Source organism: Serinus canaria, chromosome 2 (assembly GCF_022539315.1).
Source record: "Serinus canaria isolate serCan28SL12 chromosome 2, serCan2020, whole genome shotgun sequence".
NCBI lineage: Eukaryota > Metazoa > Chordata > Aves > Passeriformes > Fringillidae > Serinus > Serinus canaria.
Genome location: NC_066315.1, coordinates 82658708 through 82671410, shown reverse-complemented (window position 1 = coordinate 82671410; position 12703 = coordinate 82658708). Strand labels below are relative to the sequence as shown.

General features: G+C 37.2%; 1 protein-coding gene across 2 annotated transcripts in view; it reads left to right on the top strand.

The window, feature by feature from the left end:
• DDC (dopa decarboxylase) overlaps positions 1–12703 on the top strand; it is a 72430-nt gene that overhangs the window by 33565 nt on the left and 26162 nt on the right. For both annotated transcript variants that reach the window (XM_018907406.3, XM_009099432.4), the window contains exons 5-7: positions 402–536; positions 4268–4411; positions 10699–10765. In XM_018907406.3, coding sequence (XP_018762951.1) covers positions 402–536; positions 4268–4411; positions 10699–10765 — 346 coding nt within the window. The remainder of the gene's footprint in view (positions 1–401; positions 537–4267; positions 4412–10698; positions 10766–12703) is intronic.

Below are 12703 nucleotides of genomic sequence, written 5' to 3'. Positions count from 1 at the left end.
CATGTGTCTTGATAGAAGTGAGAGTTGGCATTCAGGTTGTGATGGAACTTCGATGAGCAGAAATCCAGAGTAACAGAAATCAGCAGTTACTCTGACATTGTTATGAATTAAGAGCAGACTGGTGCCTGGTTTGAGAGCCTTTTCACATACATTTAAGTCTTAGTGAGTCCAGCTTTGTAGCACTTGGTGTCAAGGCTGTTGCCAAAACTGAGCAAGCATAGATTTAAGAGAAAAGGCAGAAGCATTGGGAAGGAGAAGACCAAGATCAAATAGAAATTCCTCCCTTACAGTTTCTCATCTGCATTTTCTGTTAACTACTTCACAGATTAACACAGAATGAATGTCGCTTTTCTTCTTTTGCAATGTTTTCATTTTGCATCTTCCCTCAATTTATCCTGCAGGGAAGTGCAAGCGAGGCCACCCTGATTGCACTGCTTGCTGCAAGGACAAAGATTATCAGACAGGTGCAGTCAGAGAAGCCCGAGCTAACAGAAACAGAGATCATGGGCAGGCTGGTGGCTTATGCTTCTGATCTGGTGAGTACCTCTCATTAACTTGGAAACACAGTGTCTATACTTAATAATTTCAGCCATCTGAATTTAGCATACTAATTCAGCCAGCTGAATTTAGTATAAACTCTTTGGATTGGTGACTATTTGATTTTGGTTGTTTAAATCTTACTGTACATCATAAGCATGTTCCACGGGGGTCTGTGTATTGGGATCAGTGTCGTTTAACATCTTCATTAATGACATAGACAAAGGGATCTAGTGCACCCTCAGCAAATTTGGACATGACACCGAGCTGAGTGGAACAGTTGACACACCTGAGGATGGGATGCCATCCAGAGGGACCTGGACAAACTTGAAAATTGCTCTGTGGGAATCTCATGAGGTTTAACAAGACCAAGTTTGTGCAGCACCTGGATCAGGGCAATCCCCAGTACCAACACAGGCTGGGGAGGAACAGATGGAAAGCAGCCCTGTTAGAAGGACTGAGGAGTGCTGGTGGGTGAAAAGCTGGTAAAGTGTGTTTGCAGTCCAGAAAGCCAAACATGTCCTGGACTGCATCCAGCGTGGGCAGCAGAGCCAGGGAGGGGATTCTGCCCCTCTGCTCTGCTCTGGTGAGACCCCACCTGCAGAGCTGCATCCAGCCCTGGGGCTGGAGCACAGGGGGGACATGGACCTGTTGGAGCAAGTACAGAGGATGGACATCATGATGATCAGAGGAATGAAGCACCTCTTCTGTAGGAAAAGGCTGAGAGAATTAGGATTGTTCAGCCTGGAGAAGGGAAGGCTTTGGGGTGACTTTTAAAGCCTATAAGAAAGACATGGGAGGACTTTTTGCAAGAGCATGTACAGGACAAGGGGGAATGATTTTAAACTGTGAGTAGGGTGATTATATTAAAGAAATTCTTTACTGTGGGGGTGGTGAGGCACTAGAACAGGTTGTCCATAGAAGCTGTGGATGTCCTACCTCTGGAGGTGTTCAAGGCCAGGATGTATGGGGTTCTGTGCAACCTGGTCTAGTAGAAGATGTCCCTGCCTATGACAGTGGGATTTGCACTAGTTGATCAGTAAGGTTCCTTCCAACCCAGGCCATTCTATGATTCTGTGCTAAGTGACCTGGAGTGTCATCTCTGTTTTCATAATATAAAGGATAAATATCCAGATGTCAGTGTTAAATATCTTTATAAAGAACTTGTTTTAAGTAAATAAAGTTAATTAAATAAGATATTATTTTCAGTCATGTTTAGTAAGTCTAGGGTACCTTTTGTTACATCCAGTCTTCCATGTCCATCTGTGCACACAGTATTTTCCTCTGACAAGTACATGTGCAAGCAAACACACATACATCCTCCCCCTATATGCATGCATGGGTACAGATGCATGTATGCAGAAAAACCTAATGCAAGAATATAAATCAAATTGGTCACAGTACTTGAAGAAGCCAAAACATTTTGTTTTCTTTTAAAAAAGAAAATGTTTAAGATATCCATCTGCCAATCCAACTAAGAAATCTTGCAAGGAAGCAGAAAACATAATCCTTTATTTCTGACTGTGAGTGGTATTTAGCAGACTGAGTTACACTTAATTCTCAGCAGGCCATGTCTATGAGAGGCTTTTAATGTTAATGAAAACAAATTCTGCTCATGTAAGTTCTGCTGCTGTTATGTTTCTGACACAGTAAGCCTACTAAAGGGCCATGCAATGTTGTTTCTCTTAATATGTGTGACATTTTCTTACCTACATGTCAATGAGACAGGAAAAAAAAAAACAAACCTCTTAGTGCTTAGTGTTTATTTAAAGTAATATCTGATGTGCAGAGTAAAATGGCCAGGTTTCAGCCTTACTTGATTTACTACTAAGTGTATGTTAGCACTGTAAAAGTTTTAACACTACACTTGCTCTTTGCTGGTGGGAAGAGGGATTACACTTGCATGGTGAGAAGATTCCAGGCAAGAAAATATGAGAAAAGATAACTGCTTTCAAGAGGCACAAAGGATATTTATCCTTTCTTTTTGTTTGTTTGGGACCCTAAGGTCAGTATTATGCAGACCACCAGTCCCAGAGCTCTGACCGACCCAGTGATGCACAAAACCTTTTACTTGCTTTGACTTTTTTGTCCCATATAAGAGGCTGACCTGAAATGAGGACTGACAGGCCTTCCTGCCTACTGAAGGTCGGAGGATCTTGTGTTTACTGAAGGATTTGCCTTAAGATACTGCTGACCTTTCCAAGCAGATTGTTGCCGAGCTCACCGTTCCTTCTGCATTAAGAACAGACCTGTGTGACTCATAGGCAATAATCCACGAAAGAAAGTTCAAGCCATTCTGTGGAAAGGAAAATCATTTACTGATAGAGCCCAACAATACCAGAATGCATTTGGAAAAGAATCTTGCTACAATTTTTGAGTCTTGATGAAGCAATTCAGGGGTTCTGACTGTCTTGACAACCTCAGTGTATTATTTTAGTTTGCTTATTTGCAAACTCTAGTATAAGTAAGTTCTAAAAAACAGTTTTCATTGTACACTTGAATGAAGTATGGTATTGCTATGCCACACACCTCATTTTCCACTTAAACAGTTATATTTCAAGTCTAGGCTTCCAAATTTTCTCAAGTTGGTGCCTAAATTACTTACCAAGCACATTAAAAAGGGGCCCTACTGAGATACAAATTAATGGTACATCTGTCTTTAAAACATGTCATTCCAGAAATATGTTTAGCTGAAAGGCAAAAACTTCATCTAGTCTAGTTCAAAAAAATTCTGGATAGTTAGTTTTGTGATTATATGCTAAATTAAAATAGAATTAATAAGTCGTTTTAGGCACTGGCAAGAACCAACAAGGAGATTGTATATGAGAATGACCTGATTCATGATATGAATAGGTGAGGCATTTTCCTCTTTCAAATTAACTATGATTATTGAAATTATAGAAGGTAAAATAGCTTTTCTTTTTGTTTGTTTTAATCATGCTTTAAAGGACATTATTTGTGGTTAATGTACCTTTCATTGTCAATGGAGTTTTTATTCCTGTTATTATTCTATTATACTTCAAAATTGTACTACAAATTTATGAGAATTTCTTAGTGATAACTTTGGTTTTATTTACAGAGATGTGATTTATTTTCTAAAAGAATATTATTTCAGGAGAATTCTAATGAAGTGAGTTGTAAATAAAATAACATAGTGGGAATGATCCTTACTTGCCTTAAAAAGTGACTGAATGATTGAACCACAATGTAGTTAGTAGGTAATCAGAAAAAATTGGTCATGTAAGAAAATATATGTCTGTACCATACTGTGACATGTATAATTTCAGAGTTCAGAAAAGCTGTACACCATAAAAATATGCTAGAAAGCACCTGAATGATTATCAGACAAGATGATCGTCTGCACATCTTTTGATTGATCTAGAGCCAAATCCTGAAGCTCTACATCAGGCCTACCATGTAAATTAAAGCTCTCACTAAGGTTAATGGAACTCTTGTCTAATGTGATAATGGCAGTGGTCTCAAGGCTATGTCGGGGTTGCTATTAGTTTATTTTGTGTATGTGTGTATTTATGTATATGTGTGTATATATGTGTCCATCTACCTGTAGGAAAGGTGGAGAAGTATGTATCTATTACCTATGATCAACAGTCCTAGGATCTCAAGTATGGCTTTACTTGAAAGGACTTACTTTTTTAGTTTGTAAATTCAAATGACCTTCTTACATTCCAGTAAAAAGTATTGGTCTTAAAAGATGCCCATTTCCTTGTAGGCTCATTCATCTGTGGAAAGGGCTGCACTAATTGGTGCTGTGAAGATTAAAAATGTTCCTTCAGATGACACATTTAGTGTTTGTGGTTCAGCCCTGAAGAAAATTCTGGATGAAGACAAAGCTGCTGGTCTTATACCTTTCTTTGTGAGTACTGGGTTTTCACAAATCAGTGGATTTAATGCTTCTGATAAGATGCTTTTGACATAAATAGATGGCCTCATCCCTAGCAGAGGCACTGGTAGGCAGCTGGGCTAGAATACTAGGAGAGGTTCCATGAGTGTTCTTCACGTACCTTTTTGTGCAGGAGGAGAAAAGAATTTGAGCAGCTGATTGCACTTCTCAGCAAAATTATGTTTGGGGTCGATTCTGTAGTTGCATATAGTCCTGCAGTGTTCTTATGTCCTAATTCCTGAATTCTGAACTGTTTACCTTTATTTTTCGGGTTCCAACTTACTTACAAATAAAACAAGTTTAAAAGCAATAAATTAAATGATGCTATCTCAAGCTCAAGTGTCTTCAAGAAACAATAGTTTCCTCCTGGTAGTACTTTAGTAAAAAAATGAACCTCCATTATATACCCCAAATATCATTAAGATGAGACACAGTCAGGTACTTGTGAGTGTATAATTAATCTCTAGCAAGTGAGCTATAGAGAATGCAGCTGTGGAAACTTTAGGTGTCACCATTTCTTGTTATCTCTCCACTTTTTTTTTCCAGAGATTCCTGCTTCCACAGCAGGACAGCGAAGGCAAATATAGTTATGTCTCAATATCTTAAGCTCCTAATCCCCCAAGTTTTGACATAGAGTATTGTTAAATTAGATAAAATTTTAAAGTTTGGTTCTACCATAAGTACCTGATCAAAAAGAAAAATTGCTTATTCATCAGATCTGCTCCTCCTGCCAGTTCAGAATACTATGTTATTACTTCAAGTTAAAACAAGATTTTGCCATTTGTTTTTTTCCCATGAAGTAAGTAACTTCTGTTGTGGTTTTGAACATCACCAACAAAATTCTTTGCTTATTTCCAAGAATGATGCTCTACCAAGCTTGATAAGGACCACAGGCTGTATATATTTATTAAGGGGTATAACATGCTACAGGGAGTGTTTTTACTGGCCTCCACTGAAGAAAAAAATCCTCACAAAACTAATTTAGAAACTGAGAACCTCAGAAATATGTCACTTTTTTCACAGAAAAGTCATGTCTGACAATGGTTGTTTCTTTTCTTTCATGTTGTAACATTTTGAAAAGGGATAATGTGACTTAAATTTCTATGAACTGTTTTCAGAAGAATTAGAAGATTAAGGTTGCTTATACTCATGGATTAGTGCCAAATGGGACAAAGAAGCTTAAATTTCACCAGGCTCTTTTGAAAATAAAATCTTTTTACTCCTCTTGTTATCAACCTTTAGAGAATGTTTTATGTAATATGAGGATGACTAGAATGAGAAGTGATTTTCATATGTGCAGAACACTGCTAATTTCTAGGGTGCCTAGAACTAGTGAGTCCTTAGGATGACCAAGCACATCCTGTCAATTGCTTTATAATATAACAAGAGTCTGACTGAGAAAAAAAGCATTTATAGGGATTCCAAAATGGACTTTTTTCTGTGGGACGCACTTTTTGAGGTGAAAAACATGCTGCAAGGCATGTTTTATTTCTCTGTGTTGTGATCCCAGCTCAAAATACCTTACACAGTATCCTGTTTCTATATCTCACTGTTGATTTTAAATAATTACAAGTACAGCAGGATATCACATCTTCCTGCAGGAACTATAAATGTCTTTTTTCCTTAGCTTTTGTCCATTAGCAAAAAAATGCAACTTGCCCCTCATAAATATTCAGGTCTTACTAATTTTTCTATGCATGCAAGAGAAAAAAAATTCTAATTTGTGTATTCAGTGACACCTTTACAAAGGGTGATTTAACTGCTGTTTTTCTTCCTCTGTTTGTTTAGCTGTGCAGGCTTTCAAAGTCAGGAGAGGCTCTGCCTGAGTTAATACAGCCTATATCAAGTCTTCAATTTATTTGTATACATAAAATATGTCAGCTTTAGCTTAAACTAGAGCTCATTATCAGTATAGCTGGCCTCTTAACTCAAAAGGTGTGGTAATTTTCTGTCATGCTGAGCAGCAGGCCATGCACTATATTAGTGCTCCCTTTTTTGGCTTGCAGATTTCAAAAGCCTTTCCATTTCTTTTGTTCTTGAGTAATTTGGTGCTGATGTATTTTGTTCTGGCGACAAAGATATGCACATTGCCAAGGAAACACCTTATGCCACTTGATTCCTTGTCTCCCTGTGTTCACTGATCCTTCACTAAGGGGAGTGATTCAACATCAAAGCAACAAGTTTGATGGAAGAAATTCTGCCTGAAGAGACTTGTGACAGCAGAGACATCGTTCCTAATGAAGATGTCTTGTTTGCATCCAAGCTGCTACAGTCTCCCTTAGAAGCAAGAAAAGGTTTTGTAAAGGATTAAAAAGAAAGCACAAGTAAATTGCAATGCCTTATAGGCATATTTCTCCTCTTATTCTTAATGAATAAATGAAAAATCATTATACTGAACTTGATAGCAGTGTTTTCCCTGTAAAGGGGAGTGGAGAATCAGGGTCAGGTTTGCTTGATGTGAAACAGGTTCTGTCATTACAGCAATCTGTTAATAAAAGGTTTGCTTTTCACATACATAGGATTTGGCAGTCAGCCTTTTTTGGAGAGAGGCATTGTCCTTAAAAGGAATCTTTACATTCCTACCCACCATCAATGTCCTGTAGCACTAGTAATATCTATATAATTTTGTTCAGTAAAAGCTGTTGCCACCAGGATACCCTGATCTCTACTTTTGCTTCCTTCCTTTTATTTCTGAGTTCAGACTTGTGTTAATTCATCTCTTTCAAAAAACTTTTGCAGAAACTGAAACAGAGATATTTTCACATAGTAAAGCAAGCAGACTGTGCAAACAAAGCACTTAACCATGTCAGGTGTTGAGGCACTAAAGCTGCCACAATTTACCGAGGAGCCATTTCCCAGCATGGATGATGTGCAGCCCTTCATCTGGCCCTGAGTTAAGGGGTAGCTTTAAAACACATGCTGGAGTCATGTCCCTTTCATAAACTTTAAATACACACTGGTGGTTAAACTTATGTGTAAATGCCTCTCTCAGTTGGGCCCTGTGCTCTCAGCTTCAGACAGGCCTCTGTGTTTGCAGAATGTTGGCTGGGATGCTCAAAAGTGAAGACCACTAAGTTAAGCACTCCTAAATTCAAATAGAGTGCCCACTGCATTCAAGCCTAGCTCACCTAAATGTGTGTAGGTGGCCTGTGAGCTTTGTGCTGTCTTTCATAAGTCAGCATTGACAGATTGCAGCTGGCAGATACAAGGTACAATATACTTCAACGACCTCAACCAATATAGAGCAGCTACAACACAATTTCCTGCTGCCCAGCATGAAATCTCTCTGATTTTAGATGAAACGACTCTTCTGAATGTGATCCACAGGATATGAAGAAGCAGGCTTTTTGTATCCAGACTCACTCAGGAACAATAAATCAGAATCAGACTGACAGATGAGCCATCTTTTCAGTAGAACACTTAGATCCTGACCACAGATTTCCATTTGGAAGAAATATTCTTTAGACATGTACAGTAGTCAAGGGTGATGTTTCTTAACCCACAGTTTGTGAATGATTGCTGTTCTGTAAAATACTGAATGGTGGTTTAGAGAACTGTTGCAGTTTTCTTCGGGCCACAGACATTCTCATGAGTGAAAGCTGGCAAGAACTGAATAGGAGAAAATAAAAACAATTTGCAAACATTGAAAGTTCTGCCTCATTTTAGTTATTTGCAAATGAAAAGCTTTGTGGTGGAACCATGCAAAATGTGTCCACATCTTTTTCAATAGCTGTAGGAGGTCTTCCAGTTGAAAAGATTGAGAGTAATTGCTCTCAGGAATCGTAAAGATTCATGTATGTTTCCTGACATAGCTCTCCATTTCAGGAAAGTAATACATGAGATGACTGAGTTAAGCATTTTAGCTGCTTTGTATTCACAACCAAGGGCTGAGTCAAATTTGAAGTCCACAACCTGAAAAGGAAAAGGCCTGCAGGCTATACTGAGCCATCAGTCCCATTTCTGTGATGCAGTCTGTCCCCTGCCCTTTGCACAAATGTGATTTTTCTGGTGTTACACTGGCTACAAATTGAGTTAGATTCATTCTGTAGTACTAAGGCAGGGTAATGAGAGTCCTGACAAGGGCAGATGGTGTCACTCTAAGTGGTTTCTGAGAATTAAAGCAAGAAGCTTTGAGGCTTAGACACCTGCAGAGAGGAAAACAAAATTATTTTAGAAATTGAGGTATACTTTACAGAATAAGCCACTATTTAAAAACTAAGCATATGTTTGAACTCATATAATCTCTCAGTGAAAAAAACATACTTCTTATCCTGATTAGGAGAATACCTTAACTGCTGTACAAAACTAATAACAATAATGTGTAACTTTTTGTTATGAAATTTTCATCATTATTTTAATTGCTGGACTGGCCAAGGCAATTTCACTCTGATCTTGTCAGAAAATTCATACCATATTACGATAAAATATATGTGTAAAAGCAGAGTTAAGTCTATAGTGAACTCTATTTATTTCCCAATATATGCATATTCCTTATGCATATTAAAAAACTGGGATTTTCATCATGGTATCCTCCATTGTCATGAATATATTTTCACTCCATGCACATGTGCCTTCTTAGGAAAAAATGAAACCAAATTTTTTTCCTGCTATTTAAAAAAATACCCTGCAATCTTTTCAAAGCAGCCTCTATCAGGGGGTGATTAGTCTTCCAGAGAACTCTTAAATGTACCTCAAGGCACTTCAGTTTTTTGTTCTTCTGTGTCTCAGAAATAGGGCCCAGTATAGATAAAGATTAGATTATCTTGAAGGAAAAAAATGTTAGCTTATTATTTTACTAACTATATACATACAATGTGCTTCTCATTTTCAGAACTGTATTTGTTCTGAACTCTGGTTCTTAATAGCTTAATATAGAAAAAATACTGAATTGTCCCTTTTTAATTTTAATAATTTTTTTCAAGTTTTTCTGGGATAGAATGTTTGTTTCTTGAAAAGTTCACTGGATGGACGAGTATAATTTAGGTTTTCCTTTCTCTTCTTATTGGTGTCATCATGAATTTGCTAAGGGACACGGGCACACATACACACAGAAAAATGTGTCTAGTTTCAGATATATAGGGAAAAACTGTAGGAACAAAATATGTTGCTGACAGTGTACTTGGCAGAAAAGGTAACCAGAAATACTAAAATAAAAAAAGCAAAATTCTGGGTTTGGCATTTTTATAATCATGTCCTAGCTGTACTGTAGTTTATGTGTGACCTTGGAGAAATTATCTAACTATTTTGTAGTTCAATAGTCTGACTATAACACAGCATATGTTATTTATCTATTTAAACTGTAAAGTGTCTTTTATTATGTAAAAATCTAGTAAAAGACAAAAACCATACTCAGCCTTTATTAGTGCTTTCAGAAATAAGACAGGATGTTTAAAAAATAAGTGTAGCAATGAAAAATAATGTCAGTTTATATGCCCTTGGTAGTTGGGGTTTTTTGATTAAAATTCTACCTGCATGTTCCCAATAAATTACAATAGCTCATTTTCATTTAGTTATATTCTCTTTCTACTGTGAAACTTCAGTATTTATGTTGCCTCTGCTTTTGGCTCACTGGTCACACTGAAGGATACATTAAATGAGACATTAACAGAACGAAGGAAGAACTGTTCCAGTGTTTTTGGATTAATCTGGGAGAAGAAGTTTCTCTGTGAAAAAGTCTTGCAGGCCAAGTAGTGAACATATGCTGCTAGTGAACAGTTTCCAGGTTGCAGATCTCTTGAGCAGGAACTGGTTAAAAAACTCTGTTGCAGAGCTGCGGCTCTGATCAAGACAGCAACATTTGTCAATCTATTCTGTCAACAATAATTCCAGCACCTTTCAATTGCTCAAGTTCAGAACTTGCTTATGTACCATGAACTGCAAATCATTTTGATGGGATCTGCATATATTAAGGTGGGATTGAGCCACACAACAAGCATGTGGAACTTACAGAAAATACATAAAATACATTATGTACAGCACTAGCACAACACTGTGTCTATATTACAGTAGTTATCACTCAATTTTATATAAACATTATATTTTATGCATCTGCTTCAATGGACTGTTATGGGAGCTTTGAAAAAAACGCACCTGCAGTCTTAAAAGTTCCACTAAGGGACTACTTAAGTTCCACTAATGAGTTAAATAATTTTTTTTTGCTTTATAATGTCTATTATTTTTATTTATTGCTGCCTTTACAGACTGTTTTTCTCCTATGGTAATTTTCTATGCTGTAACACTTTTTTTTTTTGGCTCTGCAGTTTTGTGCAACCCTTGGAACCACCCCTTGCTGCTCCTTTGACAAACTGTTAGAACTGGGTCCTATTTGTAAGTCTTTGCTGCTTCTTTCTAAAATTTCAGATACCAGTTTAAACCATGCTGAGTCATTTCCAGGACATTATGCAGTGTCAGTGTCCAAATACAATAAAGCTACTTATATATATAGATGAGACTTTCAGTTACAGTTTTTTTTCTAATATTAGGTCATGCAGCAAATGTGCATTCTCAAGCTGTTACAAGGGTTAGAGGACATTGCCTTAAGGGTTTCTTTTCTAGTGGGGACATATTTTGGAATACTGTCAGTTAAGAATTACTGTAAGGGCCTTAGTTTGTAACATACTTCTTCAAGCCCTTCTGCCCTGCAAGGGCATCTAGAACAATGCTGAATATCAGGGAAAAGCTGAACTCTTAATTCTACTCTGCACCAAGTGTTTGGTTTCTGCCTGGTTCTAATAACTATAAAAGGTAGGGAAACATGCACCAAAAATCCCCATCTATTCTCAATCCTTGCTCTCCCCTTCCCAATTTCCTTCCTCTTCCAAGAAAATAGAACAAATGCCAGTGCATTTAATATAGTGATCAAGTCATGGACTCTTCATAAGTATTTCTTTCTGTGTTATGGTTTGTTGTGTCAAGCTTTGATCTGTAGCAGGGCTTGGTCAAATCCCATGTTTGCTGGCTGATGAAAATGCTACAAAAGCACACCATATCTCTTCAAATGAGAACAGGAAATCCATAGCTGTAAGCCTCTGGAAGCAACTTCATAGAAACAGAGCTTGATTTGATATCCTGGTAATTTGTTCAGGAGCTTGTGTGGTGGTCATTTGCTTTGTGAGGTTTGCTGCCTTTCAGCACAAGCCCCAGTGACTCAGTTTCTCCCAGTCCTTCTTTTTAAACAGGTTCCTAATAGTTTGCTTAGCAGCTACAGATTATTTTGCTGTTTGTGTTATTCCTAAAGACCTACTAAAATAGTGACACCAATAAGTTTAGGCGTAGCAATAATAATGTGTTTCACGTCAGTGATTCCCTGCTTGTGTAGCAGAGCCCAGCAGAGGGATGGCATACCAGTGAAGTCAGAAATCTCATGCTCACTTTTCCGCTTAATCTTATCCTTAGCATACATGAGCAGTAGTCCTGTGATATGAAGGCTGTGTCTCAAACCAAGTATATTTAAAAATAGACAATCAGTTAAACTTTCAACATGCTTTAAAATAAACCTCAGTTGTGGATGTTGTGAATAATATTTTATTGGCTTTCCCAGACATTCATGCAGAAAGAAAATTTAATTCACAAGAATGCAAATTTCAGCATGAATTTAGTGCCAAACTGCAGATTTCAGTGGAAGTACCCCTGTATCTGGAAATAACCATCAGAATTATTTGGTGGCCAGTGTAATGTGGGCTTCAGCCATAAACTGATAGACCATAATTGAGTGCATTAAAAACAGTGTTCTCTAGTGGAGTGTGAATACTTAATTACAGAGTGAGCTGCTCATATGCCAAAATATTTCTGCAGAAACCATTCAGTGGCTAATCAAAAGTAGCACTTTCTTAGTATTTCAATGCTTGCTTTTGCCTGTCTCCATCCTTGAAATGAGTAGTTTGCTGCACATAGTTCAAAAGCATGTCCATGCACATTTATCAATATGTACAAAATACTGTTTAGAAATGTGTTTGTGAATCATGAGTTAGAAATGGGAAGTGCAGCTAATATTCTATCTCCTCCTGCTAAAGTAGTTTTATTAGCATAGAAATGATAGCTAAATCTCTATATGAATTTTTTTGAAAGTGTATTTTATAATGGTTCTTAAATTAAAAGCACAAAATAATTATGTTGCTTAATTTTAGTAAGATAAACCTAGAGATGATGATCCTTATGGGTCCTTTCCAATACAGGATATTCTATGATTCTATGCTTCTGTAACTTTTTTCCAGTAGAAGTGGGAAGGGAAAACAATACATTAGATATACAATTTATATATTAATG